Source organism: Sinohyriopsis cumingii, chromosome 16 (assembly GCF_028554795.1).
Source record: "Sinohyriopsis cumingii isolate HCF-2022 chromosome 16, ASM2855479v2, whole genome shotgun sequence".
Lineage (NCBI taxonomy): Eukaryota > Metazoa > Mollusca > Bivalvia > Unionida > Unionidae > Sinohyriopsis > Sinohyriopsis cumingii.
Genome location: NC_142976.1, coordinates 44,634,715 through 44,661,625, shown reverse-complemented (window position 1 = coordinate 44,661,625; position 26,911 = coordinate 44,634,715). Strand labels below are relative to the sequence as shown.

General features: G+C 36.1%; 1 protein-coding gene across 1 annotated transcript; it reads right to left on the bottom strand.

Annotated features, from left to right (window-relative positions):
* Positions 1–577: 577 nt before the first annotated feature.
* LOC149780337 (uncharacterized) lies at positions 578–12,345 on the bottom strand. Its single transcript, XM_089937214.1, has 4 exons — positions 12,046–12,345; positions 9,676–9,744; positions 8,546–8,644; positions 578–4,573 (listed from the first exon to the last, which is right to left on the bottom strand). Exons 1-4 carry the CDS (start codon positions 12,184–12,186, stop codon positions 4,451–4,453), a joined length of 432 nt encoding a protein of 143 aa, XP_089793340.1. The 5' UTR covers positions 12,187–12,345; the 3' UTR covers positions 578–4,450.
* Between the last annotated feature and the right edge of the window lie 14,566 nt (positions 12,346–26,911).

The window sequence follows — 26,911 nt, the reverse complement described above, 5'->3', positions numbered from 1 at the left end:
TAACAGATATTGCCCTTGTCTATATGAGCTAAACAAAAACGGGGATTTTCATCTTTAAGGCTGGTTTTGGGAGTTAGCATGCTTGTGTGTGTGTGTTTGGATTTTTAATGTAGCATTAACAAATTTAGTCATATCACTATGATGTCTGCGGTGTGGCAGTTTATAGTGGTATCACTGGGTCATCATGCTGCAGACATGAAGCAGTGTCATCACCCAGGCACATTATCCTGTCACCAGGCTGACCAGTTTTAACACTAATCATAATGCCTTAATGCCAAGTGCCAATGAGGCAGATGTCTGTACCATTTTTATAAGACTTTGGTATGACTCAGAAGGGGTTCAAACCCATCTCCGATAGGCAGATGCTCTCACAACTTAGTCCACTCAAGCAGTCCCTAACATTGATGTGACTGGGGAATGTATCTGAGGGAGAAAAAGTGATACACAATATCAAACATGCATGTAACATTGACAATATCTTCTGTTGCACCTGTTTACATAAGGCGAGAGGAAAAGCAGTCCATGAGTTTGAATTAACCTGTTGCTGAAAGCAATGGATATAAATTACAAGAAGCCATTATCTGCAAATTGATATTTATTGTTTCCTAATTAGGCAAACAAATGTTGACTGTACTGCTGACAAAATCCCACATGAACAAGCTTAGTCCATTCATTTTCACATATAATGCAAGAAGACATACATGTCTGCATATGAACAGTCCAAAGAATGAGGTGCAATGGTGAGAACAAAAAAATGATCATTTATATAATAATACATATACAGTATATAAGCAGGATACACAAACTAACACTTTCATAATTGTAAAGAACATTACTATGGTTGTAAGCAAAGGCTATTTATCAGGGGATGGCAATTCCCTAACCCAAGTAGATGACACTTTCATTGTTAGGCAAGTGAAATTTCATGCAAGTAGTCTAATTTATACAGAGAAAAAAGGACTGGAATCGTCATACCATTTTCTCCATACAATCCTTTTTTGGCTAGTAAGTTCAAAATGGAATTGTGCCTGTGATTAATCAGGATTCATACAGAATTCTGAATGATAAATTCAAAGACTTTTCCCAAACTTTCAAAGACCACAAACAGATTTCAAAGACCTATATTCGCTAAGATGTATAAAAGTTATGTTATGCGAGAAAACAACGAATGCAAAATACTAAAATATTGTTTCATGATGAAATGAAACTGAACACGTCATCAAAAGAAAGGAAACAGGAAAACTTGACTACATCCGAATCTAACAATCTTGGGCAATTTTATTTGTGATTATGGAAAGAAAATAAAATGTTTGGATTCATTTCAACTTTCAAAGACTTTTAAAGACCTCAAGTAATCACACCAAATTTACCAAACTTTCAAGACCTTGAAAATGCTACCACATTTCCCCCAAACTGTCAAAGACCATATGAACCCTGTTAATCTACAACTACAACACTAAAATAAAATTTCCACAAAATGCTATGTCTCACCAGACCTGCCATGGTAGCATCCAAATCCATGCAAAGTTGCTAGAGCAAGAAGCAAGAAAAAAAAATGTTGTTGTGAAGAACTGTCTGGTGGGTATTATATTACAAAATGAACACAACTATCAAGCTTCAAAACTACACAGAACATTGTCAGAAAAACCATAAAATCCAAAAAACGTAATCATTGTTGCATAAAAGGTATTTCAATGTGACCTACTTTTGCCTGTATTGAGTAGTATCCTCCAAAATGAACACATCAAGATTCCTGACTGCACAAGTCAGACAAACTGAGCCAAAAGACAAATCTCAAACTTTACACGTATGAGGATGAAAACACCATCTGAAAAGTGATTCATATGTCCTGTCTATGCTTTGCAGGCAAGAGATAAATCTTACAAATGAAAATACTGTGATTTTTATGCAAGTAAACTCATAATAAGATTCCAAGTGCTTGCACTGAATCTTTCATGTACAAATGTCAGCATCAAACTTTGCTTGTACTGTTTCCAAGCGCAGTTCAAATCGCTGTATACTTTGGTTGTAGTAAAGACCAAGATACCTGAAATAGCAGTTATTCAAGTGGATGTGGTACATTGGGCAAATTTATGTAAATGTACTGCATAAGTTTCCTCTGCTCTATGAAACACCCAGGACACTACCATGTTTTACAATTCTTGAAGGGACCCCCACCCTCAAGCCCAATATAAAACATAATTCGGAGAACTTCTGGTCTCCACCCTGGTTAGACAAGAACAAAATATAAAAAATTTAGAAAGCATATTATTTTCTGGTTAAGAATCATGGGATAATTTGACTCACTTTATTAGGAAGAAATACATATTTCCTGGTGATGAAAGAAATAGCACAAACACTGAAAGCACATAATATCATCATTACAACAAACTACCACATCATTTGAAAAAAATCACTGAACATGAAAGGCATCAGCTTAAAGATTGCTACATCATGATACAACCATTCTTTGCAACAAATTAATCAAAGATCAGTGCTAACGGTAAAATGCAGAATACTGAATTACTAATTATTATGAAAATCGTGAAAAAATGATGTAAACTTACTAAAAATGCAAATTATCAAAACAGCTTTACAGAACTGTTGGTGCTAAAATGATAACTTGCAATTTATACATAATTTTACATGAAGATAACCTGCAAATGTGTTAATACAGCACTATAATATCTATTTAACCAGACTGTTCCCGATTTGTTTATTACTAAAACATCATGTTACAGCCTTTGCTTGGTTACAGTATCTCTTGCCAAAGAGCTGCTCATATTTAAAACCTTTCAGTGTGAGTGTAATTATTCACCAAATTACAATTACACAACAACTGACTATTATTAACTTAAGTATTTAAGCTGCAAATGGATGGTCCAATGGTCAAATCCACTTCATTCTGGGTTTAACTTCTGAAGGTGTTCATAGATAGTAATATACATGTAGTAATATACATGTCCATCAATGTATATATACTATATCAGCTTAAGAAATTCCAGTTAGTACTAGGTACTTTATATTTTGTTCATAGAGCACACATTCTCAAATACTAGATGGCTTCTGACCATAAAAACCACAAAATACCGTATAAATACGTGTTGCTTAGTTGCTGTTTTAAGCTTTAACACCAGTCTGCACCATTCAGAAACCTTCATCACAAGACACCAGCTTGCACCATTTGGAACCTTCATCACAAGACAGAGTACTGAATGGCTGAAACTGTCAACATTGTGGATCACAATCTACTACTGCTGTCCTACCGATGGAAGAATTTAAAACAAATCAGAACTGATAAAATTACATCATATGCATACCCAATGTTTAATAATCCTCTACACAGGTACTAGTAAGGCATGGTTAACTACATGTGCGAAAATCATTACTTTCTTATGATTTACCATGACCATCATCCTTGACCTTGTGATCCACAAAAGGTTTCTGTATGTGCCTATGTGAAAGCCATCCACAAAGTTTTGTTAAGGAACTTACATCAGAACAAAACATTATTCTATAAAACCCACTTTTCTTTGAACCAGTTATTCTGACCTATGAACTTCTGACCCCAATATCAATAGGATTCTTCCATATTTTAAATGCAAGCCCTTCACAAACTTTGGTCAAGGTACAAGGTCAAGAGCTAAAGTGATATGCAAAAGTCCTTTTCTTCTTTTAGTGACTTTAACCTTTCACCTTTTGACCCCAAAATCAATAGTATTTTTTTTACTCTATGTGTAAGTCATCCAAAACTTTGGTCAATGTAATGCTTTAAGACAAAAATCTCTGTGCAGAAATTATTTTTCTTCTTTCTGATGTAGTGACCTTGACCTCTGACCTGTTGACCCAAAATATATAGGCTTCTTCCTTACCCAAAGTGCAAACCATCTATAAAAGCTTGACAAATGTAGATTGTGAAAAACTCTAGTTACTGTGTGGAAATGAAATCTGTAAGACAGAGACAAATGAACATTATAACATGACATTCTTTACCTTAAAGTGGGTGTATGAAAACTAAGTATTGTTCAGTTTTTGAAAATTAAGGATTTAACTTGTGCATGCAGTGTACTTCATGATTAATGCAAAAAGAACATCATCTGTTATCATTTGATGTTACAGTGTTATTATCGGTGTATAATGCACACCCAACTGCGAAGAGAGTACACCCAGATCTGTCATCATGAAATGTGCCAGCAGATCAGAATCTACACTCTAACAAGCTGGGTAGACCCAGATATGCCATCAGTAAATGTGTCTGCAGAATTTACAATGTTTGTTTTACTTACTATTATCAAAAAGTAGCAAAGACCTATTCTACCAGGACATTATATGACAGCAAATCTGGGTCTATGCTGTTTGTATTAGGGCATCCAGTATACAAAGGTAAATCTGGTAATACACAGCACTGTTGTAGTCCATTGAACTTCTAACCAGGTTTCTTCCATCAAGTTTAGCTCCCATCAGGTATATTGTGAAGTGCTAGCCGAAATATTTCATGCATGATATAAAAGGTTCCATCCTGTGGCCGAAGCACAAAAACATGACTAAAACCTATCGGTCGATCTTCATCAACCTGAAAAAAATGATTACATCTCATTTCAATAGCCCAAAAACATGACTAAAACCTATCGGTCAATCTTCATCAACCTGAAGAAAAAAAATGAATACATCTCATTTCAATAGTATAAAAACATTACTAAAACCTATTGGTTGATCATCATTAACATGAAAAAATTATTACATCTCTTTTCAATAGTATGAAAATATCCTACAAGCATTCAACCCAAGTATTTTGTCATTTGCTTATGAATATAAACAATATTGCCATGTATATTATAAATATATATGCAAATAAATAATAAAATGGAATCCATGAAAGAATGATTTCTCAGATGGTTACACGAGTATCCAATGATGCCTATTTTTAAAATGTGTTTGTACAGCCTGAAGTTTAATGATTGCTGGGTGTACCAGTTTTGTTGCTGCTACGTATGATTTTGAACAGTCAATAAATAATTGTTGTTGTTAAGGGTTTAACACCATTTTTCAGCACAAGATAGGCTATACATGGCGGCCAACATTAATGGTGGAGGAAGAACCTGGGAAAACCCAGAAAGAACCACTGACCCACGAGAAGCTACCGGCAAGATTTCTCACATACCCCCATAGCCGAGCCCGAGACTCGAACCCACGCAGACAGAGGGAGATGGCAGTGATCCGTAACGGTGAGCGCTTTATACCACTCAGCCACTCGGGGGCCCACTCAATAAATAAATGGCATCAACTGAATTAACAACAAAGGTATTGAATACTGGTAAAAGTAGAATGCTTTTAAAGATCATGAATGACCCAACAATGTTATCTGTGCAATATATTAGTTCCCTGCCAAATTATGTTATGTATAAATTTTAACCAAAGTCAATGATGAAATAGATACTGGTCACTGTGACCTTTTTATGAGTGATGTACTCATCAAGACAAATCCACACAAAGTTATGTAACACTGGAGCCAAGAGTACATGGGCAAGATTTAATTATGGCTGTTCAATCATGAAATATGGGTAACAATTACCAGCTTTTTGGAGAAAGGCATTCAACTTGCAAAAGAAGCATCCACAAGCTCTATGGACCCTATGAGCTCTGGATGCAAGCTGTATGGACCCTATGGACTCTGGGAGAAGACACACCAGATGGTACGAAGACTCATTTCCACCCCTAAGAAAATATCACTAGTTCTCCCTGTTGACCAGCACTGAACATACTGAAGTCCAGCACTGTGGCTGGTTTGCCCAGTGAATGGTTGGCCTGGAAAATGGCATTACAGAAGATGGTCCAGCTATCACCAATACTGTCTGCTTCAAAGGCCTGGCTGGACAGACAGATTTCTCACCAAAATCTGTCATTGGAAGGTCATGTAACCAACAGTACGGTTGGACAGACACACACACCTGTCACTAAGATCCCTGTAACTCATAGTTGGCTGGACTGATTTGATGAAATTGTCATTATGATGGAACAGCTGGACAGCTTGCAATGGTCTGACATTAGACCCAATGGATCCAGAGTGAATGGTGTGTGGTCAGCCTGGATGCTGGTTGTATATAAAGCAGTCTGGCAATCACCAGTACTGGTAGTACCAAAGGTCTGGCTGAAGGGACAGATTTATCATTTAAATCTCTGGTAAAATAATGATAAGTTAGCTGGGTCTATAACTAAGAACCCATATGAACTATCTGGCTGGACCAGTACAATGAAAAGGCCCTCATCCAGTGGCGGCTAGAATGCCAGAGTCAGCTGGACTGCTGGCATTGTTGAGACAGCTGGTGACGGCTGGTAACGGTACAAAAGTATGAAGTGTTGGATCCAATGGATCCGGCATGAATTTCATGCGCCTTGACTTACAGACCCAAAAGCCATGCCTCATCAGCTGCCTAAAATTGGGGAATATTCCCCAATGAATCTGTATCACCAACAATGAACTGTAGATTGTCTTCCTTGAATTATTCCGTCTTTCCTTCCCTTTGATGACAAAAGTACAATTCCTAAGAACGTGCATTTCATGCATATAATAAAAAATTCTCCTGAAACAACACGAGAAAACAAAGCATAGATAAATTAGTATGGGACTAACTAGCTACTAGCATAATCTGACAAATCAGCATTTGACTAATTTGCTAAAATTGAAGCTCAGACTTCCACTGACTATGTATTATCGAGGCTGCATATCATAAATGGTGTATACACAGTATAAACAAGAGTCACTTCCATGCTCAGAAAATGCATACAAATCATTTAAACTGAGATTCTACTGAGACTACAAAAAAACACAAATTAAAGTGGAAACTGGTAGTGTACTGAAATTACTAAGTTGCTAAAACAGTCGTAACTAACCGAGCAATGAAAGTGTTGTATCAGAAACCCATGACCCTGTTATGAACTGATGCACAATGCTTAGTTAATAATTAAACCATAATTCTATCAAAACTGGGCGAAATACGAATAAACTAAGCATAAATATCAAGCATCACTACAGAATGTCGCTAATAGGAGCTCCATAATGGACCAGGGCCTTGAGTGGCCGAGTGGTCTAAAGCGCTCCCCGTTACGGATCACTGCCATCTCACCTCTGTCTGTGTCGGTTCGAGTCTCGAAATCAGCCAATATGGGTATGTAAGAAAGCTTGCCAGTAGCTTCTTGTGGGTCGGTGGTTCTTTCCGGGTTCTTCCTCCACCATTAATACTGGCCGCCATGTATAGCCTATCGTGTGCTGAAAAATGGCATTAAACCCCACAACAACAACAACCATAATGGACAGAGTAAGGAATCAAAGTCAAAGGTACAGTAACACATAATGACCTTGTATAAGATCAATGATAGCATGGTGGGATGGTGGTCATAAAAGATGAAGTCCCGAAAGATGAAAAAATCATTCAAAAATTGGCAGAAATGTAAAATAATGCATACAACTATCAGTTGATAAATCCACACAACAAATCTAAAATTAACCCTGGATGGGCCCATAGGAACATAAAAATGGCTGGATTATCAGAGGATGAATTGTATGATGTGTGGTCTGTGAAGTTAAAAACTGGTGACACCTGGTATTGCCAAGTGGAGGTCATGGGCAAGAGATATTGCCCTTTATCTATTGATATAGACAGTGACAGACTATTTTAGACTTCCAGTAGGGCTCAATTCACAAGGTAGCAGGCTAATATTCCCGAACATAATGAAATTGGGGAACATATCTGAAAGAGAAACAACATAACTCGATTTTCTCTATTCTCTGTTCACAGGTGTGTGCTTGTGGCTTCATTATCTGTGTGGGGCACAAGCAGTGATTTGAAATGGCCTGATAAGCTTTCAAAACCATATTTTATACTTGAACAAACCCAAACATTGCTATCTTGTCATCGAAATTTGACTGTAATACAATAATATAAGTAGATATCTAATTAGTTTCCAAACAGAATATAAAAAGTTTAGAACACTGTACGCTCATACACGAGCTCTTCTGTCAATATCCATGGGGAATTTCAACATATATAACTACAACAAGTTTATAAAGAAAGTTACATTGAGTCTACTTTTTTTTATATATCATACAACATTAATTTTATTTAAAAAATCTATAGTGCATTGCAATGGAGTATTCTGGAGGTCAAGCTACACTGTAAACACACAACAGGTAGCTTTTGGTGAAACACTTGTTTTGCTAGGTATATTTACCCTGTAGGTAAGATATTCTACATCGGGAACAAATTTTTTAATTGAAAAGCTTGATCAACATCATTTCTACAATGCCAGGATGCCTGTTGTCAAATTCTATAAATGTAAGAGCATTTTTTTAGAAGTCATTTAAGTTTTGTTTCTGCTTTTAGTAATGGATGCCATAGTTGAGAGAAGAACAACAAATTATGGGTGTATAACGCACACTAATGCAGGGTCATGCCATTAGCTCACTTGGTCCTCTTACAGAGTGAGATGACTTTACTCCAACAGTAAATATAGGTACAGAATTTTACATGTCACACATCAGTATTACCTTCACTTGCCCTAATACATTGATCAAAACTCCACCATCTGTTGTTGGTTGACAATCTATCTTTGTTAAAGCATGGGCTACCTTCTGGAAGGGCAAATTCTGTACACAGACAAAATTAAAAATATTTTAAAAATAATTTAACGAATAAAAACCTCTTACTTTCATATGTACTTTGAAATATGTTCAGTATAAAAAGTATGCACTAATATTTTATTCAAATCCACTTTGTACTTTAATTGATATGGCTGATTCATTTCAATCATTAGTATCGACCTTGAGTATGAAAGTTTCCATGATACATATAGCTGTGATGTTATTAGGCTGCATCTGGTCTATTGCCAATAGATTGATCGAATGATTCGCTACTGACAATATATTTATTTCTGAAACTTTATAAAAGGAAAGAGAACAATGATGTCATATAATAAATAACAAAGATGAATTCAGTTTACTGAGCTAAACAAGGAACTAGTTTATAAGACTATCATATCTACATAACCTACTTTTAAAGCCTACACCTGTTTACTATAGAAAAATATAAATTATTCGTAATTAGAAATTCATTAAAATACCCTGCAATACTGGTAAGAAGTATACTTTCCTCATGAAAACAAAAATTAAATTCATCCTTCCAACAGCATATCAATTTCCTTTAACACACATAGGGTGAAATGTGACAGTTATGGCTTATAAATTATCATTTATAAGTTGCCATGGCATAATTAAGTATGAGACACACAGCTACAATTTTAATCAGATATTATTATGATCTTTTGTTTAAAAATAAAGCAGCAGTTTAAAATAAGGAATTTCACTTATTTTACCTGGACTTCAACTCTTAACCTGATTATTTGTTCTTTGCAATTCTGCATAAATAATCATGTGAACAAGTCCTTATTTCAATACGTCCACTTTCAATGTTCTGCAGGATTTCCAAACAGTACTAAAAGTGAAAGAGGAATCACAATAACTACAACTAACAGTACATATTAAACTTCACCCACTTGTCACCAAAAAAACTTTCTGATATATATTCACTAAATGTGCTGTAATCATTTTTGAATGCTTATTTTCAAATTTCACAATGGACTGGATTCAAACAAATTCATCTCTCTTAAAGGTATAATTACTTTCAATTTGTCTACTATCTTGTCTCTTCCCATCCTCTGATCATCTTCAAATGTGAGAAATGCATTAGCCTGAAAAAACAAAACAAAAAACAAATATAATTATCACATTCACAGTTAAAAGGTACATAGTACAGCAACGACATTTAAAAAAGTGATCTGCAAGATAAAAGAACCTAAAGAAGAATCCAAAGAAGGAACTAACACTCAAAACTGGCTAGAAAGATTTTCCAGGAATGTATGAGAAATCCATTTCTTCCCCCCTCTGATTCTTTGCAACTGATAAGGAATGAAATAATATGAACTCATAATAAGTAATGAAATAAAAAAAGGATGCTCTGGATAAATCCAAATATACAGTATATATTCACAAATAACACAAGTCCAACTGCAAAGACCCAGATCTGCCATCGCATATTGCGCCAGCAGATCTGGGTCTGTGCAGGGATGTCAGATCTTGGTCTGTTGCTTACAGCTGGACTCAACTTAGGAGTATATACAGTATCAAATTTGGTCAATTCTTTAACAGATCTTTGAATCTATGTGTAGTAATAAAATGAAGATGAACCAAAGTCACTGATGGCAAATCACTAACTTGTCTCACATATTCTAAGAAATAACATCATGCAGATTATTTGATGTAATATCTGCACATGCCTTAATCAATGCACACCCCTTTTTTATGGTAAACGCTTGCATTAAACTTTAAAGTAGCTAGTCCTAGCCACATTGTATTGATCTTAGCATGGCTTGTGGGATGGAGACAGACACTATAATCCACCTATAACATACATGTTTTTCTGAACCTACCAATATGCAAGCCTGGTCAATCACTGTTATATAACGTTGCTGGTTTAATCCATCTAAAAATGGATCTTAAATGCGTGTAATGTTACGTGCCACCAGACATGCCGAAATCAGGTTAAGCTGAAGAATACTTCTTTAACGAAACAAATAAAAATATATTAATATTGAAGAAAGTGTTTAGATAGCTCCATTTCGTTCAAGATTCTTATCATCCTTTTAACCAATTTCAGTATTCCCAGCTTCCATCGCATTCCAGCCAATTGAAATGTAGGCCAACAGAACTTGAAAACCTGTCAATTTGCTTGAGTGGGAATTTGAATTTATTAGGAAAAAGACATCAGAGTAATTAAGTCTGACTAAAACAACTTTAATTTATAGAAAAGCAGCTATATGGGCATCCAAGTATGTGAGATATTCCTGAAAATTTGACTTATTGTTCTAATGTTAATTGACATCGGAACACTACACAGTGTCATTATTTGGGCAGTAAGACATCGACACCAAAAACATAATATCAGGGTCAAGGTATTACACTGTAGGACTATGCTTATCAATCGTTTCCCATAGCCATCTGATTTAAACTGGAAATTAAATACATTTTAATACAGAGCAAAGAACTAGTAGACATGTATAATATCTTGAGGGTATGTGCTTTTATTTATGTATTCGCCAATCACAAACATTAGGATCCACAGTACCATTGCCCTCCCTTATACATCACAGGGGCTCGTATCATTGCTTAAAATTGACCTGTCATACATGTACTATATAATAACTACAAGAGAGGATGATTGTCCCCTTTCTCGCGTGACCCATTTAAAAATAAACGCTGTAATTTCAAGTCACATTTTGCGTAGCGCTGAATGGAATACTGTCTTCTCACTGGTTAAAACAAAATGACGTCATGTATTTATTTATAACTTATTTTCAGTTGGCCAATTAGAAGGTAGTATTCCATTCAGGGCCTTGTTTTTGCACACTAAGCAGGCGCGATCAGGTACATGTCGATTGGTACCATGGGAAAATGAATTGGCATTCCTTAAAGGTATGATAGTAAGTCAAACTTTTGATAGGGATACACAGTTGAATACCTGAGCAAAACATTGGTACCAAATTTATTTACGCGAAATGTGGCTTGAAATAACAGCGTTTATTCTTAAATGGGTCACGTGAGAAAGGAGAGAAGTGTCCTCCCTTGTAGTTATTATATAGTACATGTATGACAGGTTAATTTTAAACAACGATACGAGCCCCTGTGGTATACATTCGCAGTTTGTGTTAAATAGTTTGGGGAGGGGGTGTTTTTTGTCTGAACAAAATTTAATATATTAAAACAGATTCCTGCAGAACATAATTTTATTTAGTCAGTAACTTTTTTTGCAATATTAATTTTCCGGATACATTTTGAAGATTCCATTTTGTTCCCGCCTGCGACTAGGAATACCCGTTGCGGGGTCTCAAGTAACTTGCACGTGGTGCAATAGTATGCACATAGTTGCAACCTGACAATTAACCCGGTGGAAGTATTATGATGACAATTACCTCCAACTACATCGATTCACTTACGTGATACATTGGTTCTAATTTAGGTCTCTGTAAGGCATCGTCGAAAATAGGATAATACGCCTGAACGAACTGTTGTCCGATTTCCATGAACTGTGGGTTGAGGTTGTCCGGTGCTGGTTGTGCTTGTGCAGCGAATGACATTTTTGAGTAGATTTGTTCCTAGGTTAAAAAAAAGAAATGAAAAGCCTTAAGTACTTTTCGTGAAGAAAGGATGCTTTTTGCTTGGTGTATTGTTACTTTTAGCGTAACTTTCGTCTTCTCATTGCATCAAAGGAAGTTCAAACACATTTATGGCGGAAACGGCATTGATTAAAATATGACGAAGTACCAATAGAAACTAGAAACGGAAAATATACCGTGAGTAACAACCATAATAATAATAATGATAATCAACCATAATAATAATAATAATGATAATCAGGGTTACATATTTAACTGACGTTAATGTTTCACACGGACTTCAGAAGAAAAAAGTGTTTATTGTAACATTCACAAAAGTAAGATATCATATATCCTAGAACTACAACATATGTCTCCTCACAAATGTAACCGATTTTTGCACACACACACACACACACACACACACACACACACATATATATATATATATATATATATATATATATATATATATATATATATATATATATATATATATATATATATATATATATATATATATATATATATATAAAGCATATATGATACAATCACCGCATGTTAGACGTAAGACAGCCCTGCTGTTCTATACTTATTAATACGGATAGTATGTATATACGTCTCTGTTGTTTCTTTTGGAGAAATAATACGATGCATGATGATCTACGTTCTGAATATTTTGCTTTAACGTGTTTGCCTCCTTCAACCTGTCAAAACATTGAATGCTGATCGAAAGACATGGTAAAGTTCTATAGAATTACTACAAGCGTTACAACTCACTACACAGCACTACCGACGTAATCCTTTGTTATAAATCCATCTTTAATATTTTCCACATTCATTAATACACGAACAACTGTGATTTCCTCTGCAATAAGACTGTTATATCCTGTTGGGATGGTAAGTGGATCTACGGCACAGCCAAAACATGACCATATGGAATCCGGAATGTCAGTGCTGGCCTGTTGATTGGCACAAACCTAGCCGAGATTATGATGGATTTCGCCGTGGATAACAATATCCAACTTCCTCCAATGAACAAAGGACTACACGTTGCAATCATTCCGATGATTCTACTGTAAGTAACTAACATTAATAGTAAAACTATTCTTTTCATTATTCTGTACTGCATGTGCTCATACCAATGCCTGTTACAAGAGTATTTTAAGGTTAATACATTTTCTTTATTGCATAAGAAAAGAAAATGAACTGTATGTGCCTTCATTGGTGTAATTATAATTCAAATCAAAGAAGATATATATATATATATATATATATATATATATATATATATATATATATATATATATATATATATATATATATATATATATATATATATATATATATAATTTGTTTTCAACACACATACACACACACACACACATTATAATTTCTTATCTTGAAATAATTCTTAGAACAATACAACCATAATAATTTTAAAACTTAGCATACCTGTTGATTCTACATTCAATGCTATTTAACATTTTCAACTTTTGGAAATCCAAGGGCCAATGAGAATCCATTTTTCTGGCCCTCTATGTCTTTTGGCTCAGTTGGCACAACTTTCAGACTGGAAAAATTCTTAAGCAAAACAAATGGGACACAGTCAAGGACGAAGAGAAAATATTCAACAGGCCGTGTGCGAAGGTGAGCGCGTAATAACAAGCAAATTTGTGAGAATCTGGGAGAAAGATTCATTCTGCCAAAGAACAATATCTTGAATTCTATAAATATTACATTTTATAGCCCGAAATAGGTATACAAAAACAGACTCCGACGCAAATCTCTGAAATACATTTAGAAAAGCATGCGGAAAAAAAAATACTATCTGTATTAAATTCTTAAAGGCAGAAATTATACAATGAAGTTGTTAAGGACGATGGGAAAGTGTAACTTTCTATGTATTTTTGTATTTTAAATATAAAGGCTCTATAAATGTATATTTAGAATTTAAAATTATATATATATATATATATATATATATATATATATATATATATATATATATATATATATATATATATATATATATATATATATATATCACAATATAAAGTTCGTTCCTCGAGTCAGAACACCTCTGTCTTTTCCTTACAAGGATTCCGTACCTCATTCCCCAAGATGTAACCGTATCTCCACGGTTATTGGTGACACCTTGTTAGAGAGCCTGAACTGCTTCTTCTTTTTCTTCTCTCTCTCTCTCTCTCTCTCTCTCTCTAACCATGGGCAAAGACATTTCTTAACTTATGAGTATTCCCTTCTCATAGCAATAGATAAGAAGAAGGTAATGATGCAAACCATATCATAACATTTGGTGGAGAATAAACAATAAACCATATCATAACACATTTATCCATTAAACATTTCTTTATTAAAAGTAAATTCAGAGGTTAAAGAATATGGTTTGACATATCACTAACTTAGTCACTTTGGCTGTTTACCTGACCGCGAAAATTTAATGTGTCTCTGATTTGACGGCTCTCTTTATGCATCTGAAATTATTTTGGATCTTATATGTTCATGTTACTATAAATTAGTACATGACAAACTGAATTGCATGCAGATTCTTTCGATAATTAATTACGGTGATGCTATTACAATTCTGCACTTTCCATAAATTTGTTTATACTACTGGCTTCTATTGAGGTTACGTTTTAATACGAAATTCAGCAAGATGAATTTCTGGTGTGAAATCCCATATAAAGGTATAATAATGCACCCTGAAGTGAATACCAATATAAAAGTAAAATAAAGCACCTTGAAGGGAATACCCATGTGAAGGTAAAATAAAGTACCCTGAAGAGAATACCAATATAAAGGTAAAATAAAGCACGCTGAAGAGAGTACCCATGTAAACATAAAATAAAACACCCTTAAGAGAATACCCATAGAAAGGTAAAATAAAGCACCTTGAAGAGAATACTCATATAAAGGTAAAATAAAGCACGCTGAAGTGCATACCCATGTAAAGGTAAAATAAAGCACGCTAAACTGTAAAAAGTGTGCATAACCTGTCTTGTCTATAAAACATGTCCTCAACTGTTGAGAGATTTCCTCTTCATGCCACGATATCCGTCATTGTACAATAGTATTCTCTGACAATATTTGCTGATTTCTGTGTGACACAAAACACATAGAAGACACATGGATACAGATATTGAAAATAAAATAAGCACACGGACGCATACATACATACATACATACATACATACATACATACATACATACATACATACATGCATGCATGCATACATACATACATACATACATACATACATACATACATACATACATACATACATACATACATTGATATATACATATATACATACATATGTTCTGTCATGAACAGATTTTAGACAGACGAATATGTTTGAGTCTTACAATCGAGGTTAAATGAATAAAGTTGTGAGTGTCATACGTTGTTGTCAGGCAATACAATAAAATTAATTGAATCTATTGCAAATGTCAAAAGCATGGGGAAAGCTGAAGACCCATTGTAGTTTTGATAGCGGAAAATTTAGTACACAATACTTTCATAGGCTCCGAATATAAACACCATCTTTGGCTTTTTAAATATAAACATATTTTTAAACGTCATTGAACATATCGCCGTTAAATCGGTAGCATTTTGCCTTCATCCATTAGAGGTGCACGGCTGGCAAAGGTTTATAGTTGACGTGTGAGACTCTCGCAGTTAGGGGAAGTAAATCTTGCAAGCTACATCTCCTTCTTCACAGACTGCAGTTTTTACCACCAGGTTGTCTTTCTCTGCATTAATGAAATCTTACATTTATGATTTTGTCAGTGATTAATTAATATAACAATATTCTCACGACAAATTACGCCATTGTATCCAAAGAGGAGAAAGATTCATCCGTATTAAAATCAGGCTAGCCTCCTTGAAAATGAATGAAAGCGAGGGAAAAATAAGAATAACATCATAATTTAATTCCTGTTTTACGACACCTCAGCACAATGGTGAATATATGGTGACCTCTAAATAAAGGTCAAAAAGGTACACTGAACTGCACAGCAATTCATTTAGACAAAATTTTCTTTATAAATGTATCCACGAAGATTCACAATGTCAAACAAAACATGCAAGATAAGAAGCTTAACATATTGCGACCACCTAATTTCTTTTAATGTCCGGATTTTTTCCAGTAAATGTATCACCGTTGATTAAACAGGAACAGCTGCAGAGTTTCGACAGTCTGTAGTGTACACAAAATTATAATTTTCTTCCCTATCCCTTAACAACAGCAAACAGCAACTGCTATGTATAAAGTAAGGAATAGGTTATGCGCTCGAGTTTATTATATATATATATATATATATATATATATATATATATATATATATATATATATATATATATATATATATATAGTTTTAACAACTCTTTCACAAATTCATGAAGGTCAGTTAGGTCACGGTAAATTACATATGCTGGCATTAGTACCATAGAGATGGTGAAAGTTATCTATCAGTGTAAGGCGATAATCCGGAAGAATTTGACATCCAGCCATTATTTTATTTTTTATCAAACTAGTTTTTGTTGTTATCTATTTCTTGCTTCGGGTCATTAATTGTAACTTTCCGTGTTGCATGCATTTCCTTTTCTTGATCAATTTTTATTTTGCGTAACTGTTTTTTATCAAGATATATTGAGTAAATGGCACTAATTAAGACAAATGCCTTTTTCAGTTTTAACAGACTCTTTGCCAGTATCAAATCTATCATTGGTACCACTTAACAAAGGTTTATTTTTGTATCTACTAAGTTTCGAAGGCATTTGTATCTCTTTTAAATATTCTTCAAAATCAGTTAAATCTTTTAGCAGCCTCCGCATCTGTGTCTAGTTCATCAACGCTACCTTTTTATTATCCACATCATTTAACATTTCTCGATCGATATACTATTTTGCATCCTTGTTAGATAACTCCATCTCTGTTTACAATTTCATGAAAAATTATGTCATAGTAATATCGTTTTTGAACGCTATATATTTCAAGTTTGTAATTAGGAGCTCACGGGATGATTTTATTGATACAATTATGATTTCATTTACACTATATATGTATGTTACGTTTTCTATGTTTTTATTTGTCTGTTCTTCATTTTCTCTTTCTGCAACTACGACAAAATACTGTTGTTCGCTGACATATTATTATTCTGGCCAGTAATTTATCTGCGAATAACATTCATGATCTTTTTTTTTGTCGTATGATCGTTGTGTTGGACTTCAGAGACTCATCAAACCTCTCTTCGATTAGTTCTTAAACGTTTCCAATTTTAATAAGCTGCTTTTGTCCATTATTGATTGTCATTCTTTTACAGCAGTAGGTCACTTATTGAATCTCTTTTTGAACGAGTTTGAACGAGTCTTGATACGCCAAAATATTTTCATTATGTCCATCAACTCGTTTTGTACCTTAGAATTTTTTTAGCACTTTCATAGTCATTCTGTTCAAAAGTAGTTAATTTATTGTCAACTTGTTCAGTTGTCGTTTTGATGTTTTCGAAATTGTTCATTCTTATTGTTTTCTGGGTATCAACTCTCCTTAACAAATGCATTTGATTTGCTGCATCAGTTACTTTGACAGAATCACATCTTCGTCATTGTTAATTGTTTGCCTTAGCGTTGTACCATTTGCGTATGTTTTGGTTCAATGTCTGATGGTTCGCTTGGACCTCGAAGAGTAATAATTCCGAACATTCTGTGCCTACCTTCTCTAACGGGATAAACACATATTACAGGAATTCAGTGCAAATCTTTTACCATTTCATCTTCATTTCTGATGCCGATTTACAATCTTTTAAATCGTATTGCTCTGTAATACGTGTTAATAGCCATAAACACCTTTCCTTGAAACAAACACATTGTTAACTGATATGGACTCAGTCAAACTTGAATAATGGATATTATGGTGATTGTTACTTTATTAACTGAGTCGGATACTGTCATAGTTGGATTTTTTCCCTGTACTTTGGATGATTCCTCATCCCTGAATCCAACACCTTTGTACGATTCTCTATTGAAATGTTAAAGCTACTGAAGATTGTGATTAATTTACCAATAGTTCTCAGGGCTAATGAGGCAAAATGGGATTGAACCATTAATAAGTGAGGATTATCACAAGATCACACCATAAAGAAAAATCCGTTTTCATTGATGAATTGCTACTAATTTAAGGTCTCTTCATAAGTCTGCTCAAGTATTCCAAGATGTCTGCGTTTTGGTAGCTCCATTGTGCCTTCATGTGAAACTGGCCGTTATTGACAGACATCTCCATTTATATGAATTGGTAATGCAATCTGGCTCAATACTTCAGTAAATGGCAACCAGCAGCGAGTCTCCGGTTTGTCCGCGGTATGCCATTGAAAAATATGTTCATATGGAGAACTCAGGTCTCACCGAGGATCAGCTGTGAGAGGAACTATATTTTGAAATATATATTCTTCTCGTTTGCATCTAATATACAGAGGGACTGCAACTTGTCGCTGTGTTAGAATTGTCGGCACGATACAGGGATCGGTGAAGTGAAAATTGGTTTCATTACATTTACGCTGTCAATCAGACCACAATTTGCACAAGTGAATGCCATTAGAAGGTAATGGACTGTGGAGAAATATTAGACCAACTACTTTCGCAGCTCGAAGGGAACACATTTGATAAGCAAGTATGTTTAAGTGCATGATACGCCTATCCGTACTGGATGAGGTGCTAAACAGTACTTTGACTGAGAGGACATCCTCTCTCAAATGGACGAAATGGACAAGAGAAGACATTGAAAAGTTCTACGACGGGTTCGATGCTCATCCTAGAGCTACAATTACCAAGATGCTGGGGTCTGGTACACTGCATATATACGTATGGTCCACTTCAGTATTGCAGCCAATCTCCCTTTCTTGAAAAACGGCTTAAACTCGTATGTGGTCGTGAGGAAGCTCCTTTGTTTGGACACACACTTAATACATCCTGATGTGAGCTTTGCTATCGCCATAGCATGTTGTTATCGCTAATTATAGAAGTCTTAACCAAAGTAAAGTACTGTCAATTTATACATCAATGTCCTCGAAACAATAGCACAGACTCTCTGACAGATCGACAAGCATTGATGCCTCTTGTGAGTCGAAGTCGAGACGGCAGAATACAAGGCATTAAAGGTCTCAAAATGTCAACTCCAGGTATAGGGGAGTAGTGTATGAAATGAATTCATAAGGCGATCCATGCACAACTACGTAAGGCTAAGGAAAATTACTAGCCTCTTGACATTACAGAAACATCTTTGAACAACAGCGACAAGTGCAACGACCGTCGTCTTGAAAGCACTAATGCAGAGCACGGCGACTGGCTTGGGCCCGCCATCATTTCGGAGGATATCCTTGTCGCTGTTATAGTGCTAACAAGGCCGAACGACAAAAACTATGCGGCTAAAACCTTTAAATAAATACGTTTTCTGCCGTCGCACTAATGCAGAGCTCAACCATTGGCCAGGGCATCACATTTATTATGCAGTAATAATGCGTAGCAATTAACATTTCAATGTGTGCAGATAGCAATCATATTATCAGTATCATTATACCATGGTGCTGTGGTTGCTTTTATGGCCACTGACTAAATGCTTTAACTTCACTTTCTACGATGTGGGCAGCTCCATTCCCGAAGTGGAGGCAGGCATTGCAATAAATAGTATCTCAGTAGTTAATATGCTCGCATTTTGTTTTCCAAGCTATCTATTGTTATCGATACTAGGCAAAAGCCTTAGAAAGCATATACCGCAATAAAGCCATAGAAGCCCGGGTCGAGTATTGTCGCAAAACAGCAGAACAGACTGAATGGGTTAATGAAAGCTTCGCTCTCAAGCGCAGGATCGAGCAGGCTTTCATAGATGGCGAAGAAACAATCAAGGACATTAAAGGTTCAGGTGTAAAGAGCTTGAGCTTCTACAGCGTTAATCGACCCTATATGACTTTAGCTTTCAGTTAAACGAGCTAGCTTTTTTGTCGGCCCAAGGAATGGCTTTTGTAATCTTTGTTACCTACATGTTTGCCAAGGAAGCTGACAACCGCACATACTACTTAATCTTTTACGGTTGGCTTTTAGTCTGGTATATTGTCACGATGACGCCAGGATGCAAGTAGGAAACGTCGATTATTGGTTCGTGCATAAGAGGAGGACGGCAGGTTTGTAGGTACTTTAATAAGGAGACGTTTGAGATTTTTCCGAATTCTGGAATGGTTGCTCGATGGATACGTAATTGCAACACATCTGATATAGACCTAAAGGCTATTACGCGAAACTGGCAAAATCAATATAAATTTCAGACGCGGTCAAGATCTCCCAAGATGTTACCAAGGCGTGACTTAAGAAACAGGCCGTCTGTCAATTACTACTTTTTAGCCCTAAGGCGTGTTGCAAACCGAGATTTGATAACAGCCATGCTTGGTGACACAACAGGCAGAATTTCACTTCCTTCTGCATGATAAAGTCGGCCGTAAGACAAGCACGTGCTGACTGCAGCAATTGCTTTTAAGAAAGATCCGCTGTCGTCAAATGAGATATCAGATGTAGCCAACTGACTTGACTCAAGCTGCTGTAGGTGGAGCCCGGCTGAGAGTTATGGGCGCCATGTCGTTTCAAATACGTGCAGGTGAGACGTTGTGAGACAGGCATCTACCGGGCGCACAGCATTGCCGAATGTATTAACCAAACTCAAGACAAGCACCTCTATGCCCATCACTATACCGTAGAAATGAGACTTCCTTTCGAAGTTAGATCCTCTGATTGGATCGAGCGTCTGCCAGACGTAGTGTCAGCTTTAAACAGCAAAGTGACGCGACTAACGGACAATAAACCTGCTGACTCCATTAAAGTTGTTGCAGAGACGTGGAAAGGTGGCTTTGACAAACAGCAGATACCTTCAGATGAACAAGTTAGAGACATTTTCGCTCTTAGAGAGCTCGAGGGCGGGCTGTGTCGGGCTACTGACTCGTTGGTGTCTGTGGATGTGTATCACTTAGAGCGGGCAGTTTCAAATATGGCCACTAGATGAGGTAACTACTCAACCGAGATTGTGAAGAGGGCCACTCAACCAGAGTGTGTTAAAAGTTCCCATATACTTGCTTGCTGTGCACGTTACAGCTTAACTGTTATCACAGTCTAAATTATGTCTCTAATTGAATGTTTATATATCAGAATATATGCAATTGAAAAGTAAAACAACATTCCCAACCATTTCTGTTCTTAGCTAAATGTATTGACTATTTCATAAGAATGAATGTCTCATAGTTGTAGGGTTGAAATTTATTTTATAAACAAGTGTATCAGAAGGTATGTGTAGATTTTATACTTTTCAGCTTTGCACTCGGTGACGTAGTGCTTTCTATGCGGGAGGTCGCGGGTTGGAATAGAAGCTGAATCAAACCAAAGACATAAAACTGGTACAAGCAAGCTGACTCTTTTGTCGCTCAGCATTAAGAGGATAGTGTTAGGACTGGTCGGCCTGTTGTCAGGATAATGTGACTGGGTGTGAAATCATGCTACATGTCTGCGGCATGATTCCTCAGAGCAAGACATCACAATAAAGTGCCACACTGCAGACACCGAAACAAAATGACTGGAGAATTGTTAGAGCTACGTTAAAATCCAAATCACCCCCACCAACTATTGTAAAGCAGTGCAAGAAATCTCTCTCCTTCTTTAATTAGAAAGATCCATGCATTTAATAATGCATCGAAAGGAGGGTTTTGATTTTTATTCTGGATAACAGTTTTACAGAATGTCTCTACCCCATAAACTTTTCACTGGTGGACTCGTTCAGAACTTTCAAATCATTTATATATTTTTGTATATGTCCAGTTAAGTAATGCATGAAACTATAAAGTGAATATACATGGACAGGCGATAAATCTAAATTCATGCTTGACAGACACATTTACTACTATCAATCTCTTATACTATTATCCGTTCCAAAGCAATCAAAACACGTTATTCTGATAATAGTAAGTATTTATTTCTTTGAAACCACGTTGACGCGAAATATTGACATGCAATCTTTATGTGGTATAACTTATGTGGAGATAGAGGTTGAGGCAGAGAGGTTGATGCAGAAAGAGGAATACAATTCATATTTCACCTTATGCGTTCGTGCGGATATTTGTGAAGAGGGATAGAGCCTGGTGGATTATCTTATTGAAAGTGACATAAAGATAACATTAAGTGGGTATTTTATCTTTGTACTCATGTGGTTGTGTGTATGTTTATTCATTAAAATGTTTCCAAGGTCTTGTAATATGATTTGCCTATACACCAACATTGAGAAGAGAGTAGGAAATAATCCTGTAATTTTTCATGTATACAGCAATTATCGTACCATCGTAACAAAATAATATATGATTTTTGTTAGATGTCATATGATGTTGGTATGGAAACACGAGATTAGCCAAATAATATAGATAATGTATATACAAGTCACTCATTAATACATCTTAGACTTGATATGTAAAGAAACATATGAAAGGACCATTCAAAATCATATGTAAATAATTGACTTGATAGGACCTTTGAAACTGATGTGTAAACAATTGACTTGATAGAACCTTTCAAACTGATGTGTAAACAATTGACTTGATAGGACCTTTCAAACTAATGTGTAAACAATTGACTTGAACGGGCCTTTTGAACTGACGTGCAAACAATTGACGTGATAGGACCTTTCGAACTAATGTGTGAACAATTTGATAGGAAATATCAAACTGATGTGCAAACAATTGACTTGATAAGACCTTTCAAACCGATATTTAAACAATTGACTTGATATGACCTTTCAAACTGACGTGCAAACAATTGACGTGACAGGACATTTCGAACTAATGTGTAAACAATTTGATAGGACCTATCAAACTGATGTGTAAACAATTGACTTGATAGGACCTTTGAAACATATGTGCAAACAATTGACTTGATAGGACCTTCCGAACTAATGTCAAAACAATTGAATTGATAGGACCTTTCAAACTGATGTGAGTAGTTAAGTGGGGCGATTTGGTGACAATGGGAATTAGCATTAAAATACCCCTTGGGCCTGTATAGCGACAATGGAAAATTAACATGAAGAAAAATCGTGGGCCTGTATAGCGACAATGGGAATTAACATGGGAATAAATTGTGGGCCTGTATAGCGACAAGGGGAATTGACATGGGAATAAATTGTGGGCCTGTATAGGGACAATGGGAATAAATCGTGGGCCTGTATAGGGACAAGGGAAAATTAACATGGGATTTTTTTTTTTTAAAAATTTAAAAAAATAAAAATAAAAAAGGGGTAGGCAATTGAAAGTCATTCTCTTTTCGAGACCTATGAGTGGACCTGAAAAGGGCCTTTGGTTTCATCATCATCTTCTTCTTTTATTTCCTCCACTTCTGTAGCCATCTTCTAACTTTTGCCATTGTTCCTGTCTTCTTCTTTATTTCTGATTCAGGCATCCAGTCAGGATGACCTATCGCTCGGAATTTCTCCTGTATTCTTATCCAGTTATTGTTGAGTTTCTCAAAGCTTTCTTTTCTCTTTCTATTTTCTTCGTCTTTTCTTTCCTTAGTCCACTTTTCTTTGATGTTCTTTACCTCTTCCGTCATCACTTTCCTCATTACTTCTTCCGTTTTTGTCAGCTGGTCCAACCCCCATTTTACGTATCGCCACTCCGTCCAATTCAATATCTTTTCTAAGAAGCACCTGACTTCGATGACATTTTCAAGTGCTTCCTTTAAACTTCCCACTCTTACATAAGGCGGGTCAATCAATCCTCTCAGTCTCTTTTCCTCTTCTTCCATCATTCCTGTTACTATCTCCTTTGCTTCCTTCAAATTATTAAAACAGTCAAGACACTTTTCTAATTTAAATTCTTTCTCTATCTTTTCCATGACAAACGTAACATCTACTATCCAATAATAAATGCCTATCAAATGATTCAGTAACGCTGTTGCTACCACCATTTTCTTTGTCTTTATTCCGTGGAATGGGTTCTAATGGCTAACACTGTTAGGTTTATAGTTAAAGCGCGGACGTGATGGAAAACATCCCCCTAAAACAAAATTGATATTACCTAGATTATCACTTAAAACGCGCTGACGTGAAGGAAAACATCCCCTACTTTTCTCATTTCATATGATCTACTATCCACATACGTGAAGCATCAATAAACAAACCCTTAATCTACTATTTACACACGCAAAGCATTAAAATCAAACCCAAATCTACTATCCACACAAACCTACGTCAGCGCTTACAAACACAAACACAAACACTATAAAAAAAGAGTCAGTGTTTATATTCACACTACTCTACATACACACATTGGCAAATCGATTGTTATTTCTTTTCTAAAGGTTTGGGTAGCCCTGAAAAGGGCTGTTTGGTTTTTTTTTTAACTCCAGTGACACCTGGTTAATGATGGCACCTTCCAGGCCTGGCACCACACACACATCTTCTTCCCCAGTCTCCCTTTACCTTTTTTCTTGGGAGTGCAGAGGCGGGATAAGTGGCTTCAGAATCCCAATTTTCTGTCTCTGGGATTCTGAAATTTCTTCTCTCCTTTTCCTCCTCTTCTTTTTTTCTTCTTTCCTCCTCCTCTTTCATCCTTCCCTCTTCGACAATGGCCTCCGCGGCCAGTTCGTTTAACAGGCGCCTGGCATATTCCAGGTGCATCTGGAGTTCTAGAAGCTTTACAGTTCTGGTATTCATTGTCTTGTTAACGAATGAACGAAGTAGCTAGACTGCCCAGCGATTTTCAATTTATACTAAAAGCGCGGACGTGAAGGAAAACATCCCCTAAAACAAAATTGATCTTACCTAGATCATGACCAAACAACGCGCGGACCTAAAAGAAACACTCACTTTTTTATACTACCCATTACTAATTTAAAAATTTTCATTAATCACTTCAATATACTATTTACATACTCAAAAGCAATCAAATCAAACCCCAAATCTACTCTCCACGCACGTCAAACAGCAAAAAAAACATGATCATGATCTACTATCCACACAAACACATACACTCACATCACAAAAGAGTCAGTGTTTATATTCACACTACTCTACATACACACATTGGCAAATCGGTTGTTATTTCTTTTCTAGAGTATTGGGTAGCCCTGAAAAGGGCTGTTTTTTTTTTGTTTGCTATGGCAATCTTTTAGTTTCTAAGAATGCGACGTCCTCTGAGGATAGACTTTCTGACGATAGGTCTGCTTCTTCGGAAAGAGAAGAAGAACTCTTTGGTGTCGATACGACAATCGACAAAGCCTCTGTCAGGTTCAGGTTGCTGCTGCTGCTGCTGTTATTGCTGTTGCTGCTGTCTCTGAAGTCTGTACTTCTCTGTCCATTCTTCTTTCTCCCTGTTCACTTCTTCTCTGAAGAGCTCTTCTATCAGGTCTTCAGTGACTTTTAACATTCTCACATTCTCTATCTCTTCTGGCTTCGGTATCAGACTGTGTCTGACCCTATGCAAATTCACGTAGGCTTCGTTTAGCTTAGCTAGTTTGGAACACATCTTCGTAGAAGGATGAGTTGACAATGGATGGTTAGGCTGTAAACTGCCCCGGCTTTAAAGTCAAAGCGCGGACGTGAAGGAAAACATCCCTCTACGGTTTTTGAGCCGGAACGTTCAATGAATGTCATGAGAGGGATAGTAAGAAGTCAAAGAGCATGAATCAACATTCTTATAGCCAAACAAAAGACAAAGGCATTTTTTTCAAAACACAACATTTTTTATTCAAAATCACTTAACACTAACCAACAACAACTCTAACATTTTTAATAATAATTCAACAATATAACATCAAACATTTTTTTCAAATGACAAACATTTTTTTTCAATTAACACTCTACTTTAAACAGGGCTGACAACGTTGTGAATGAAATTGTGATTTCCATTGTTGGAAGTCATTAGGCCATTGATGGACACTACGTTTCCTAGCTTCCTAGAAGAAGAACGAGGATCAAAATGAGTCACTAAATGTTCTAAGGAATAGCCCAGGCTGCGATGATGCAGAAAATACACACAATATTGTCCACGCACCAAGGAATCTGTGCCTTGTAATTTCACATTATTGAATCGGGTGGTCTGAGCATTTCTTCTCATAAAGTCGATGATATCGTTTTCCAAAGGAGGCAATCCATACGAATCGAAATAATCCACACATCCTTCTTGAGGAAAGTAGACGGCTACCCAGTGGGTTCCTGGGAGATGACTGTCGTCCGTGTTGATCACATAAGCTAGATGGTCTCGAGGTTTGCGATGAGGGAGTTCATCTTTAGCACAGACGACAGGATTCCAAGAAGCCGTGTACGAACTGTGGTTCAAAAGGTAATAAAGTTCCCAGGTATCCATTGATTTGTGTTGTTTATTTTCTTCACAGGTAATGATAAGTGATCAATTCGATCCTGACTTTTTGCTTGAAAATGTCTGACAAGTAAAAGGCGTTTGGCTCCGACTTCTTATTCTGGTCAAAGACAGATTCGATGCGACGGCGCTCCAGAGACGTTAATGGAGGAGAAGAATGTGTATCCAAGCCTTTATACCACTCGTTCAACACGAATTCTATCTCGATGACACCCCAAGCTTTGTCCAGATATTCGTCCAATTTTTCTTCTTGGCTCAACATCAGACATTTGTCGTGTTGAATTTGACTGAG

Excerpts from the sequence above, each read along its gene's own strand:
- LOC149780337 (XM_089937214.1), bottom strand. The coding sequence starts at position 12,186 with ATGTCATTCGCTGCACAAGCACAACCAGCACCGGACAACCTCAACCCA. Across the intron at positions 9,745-12,045 it reads AATTAGAACCAATGTATCAC|GCTAATGCATTTCTCACATT; the intron begins GTAAGTGAATCG and ends TTGTTTTTTCAG. Across the intron at positions 8,645-9,675 it reads AGATAGTAGACAAATTGAAA|AATTTGCCCTTCCAGAAGGT; the intron begins GTAATTATACCT and ends GTCTGTGTACAG.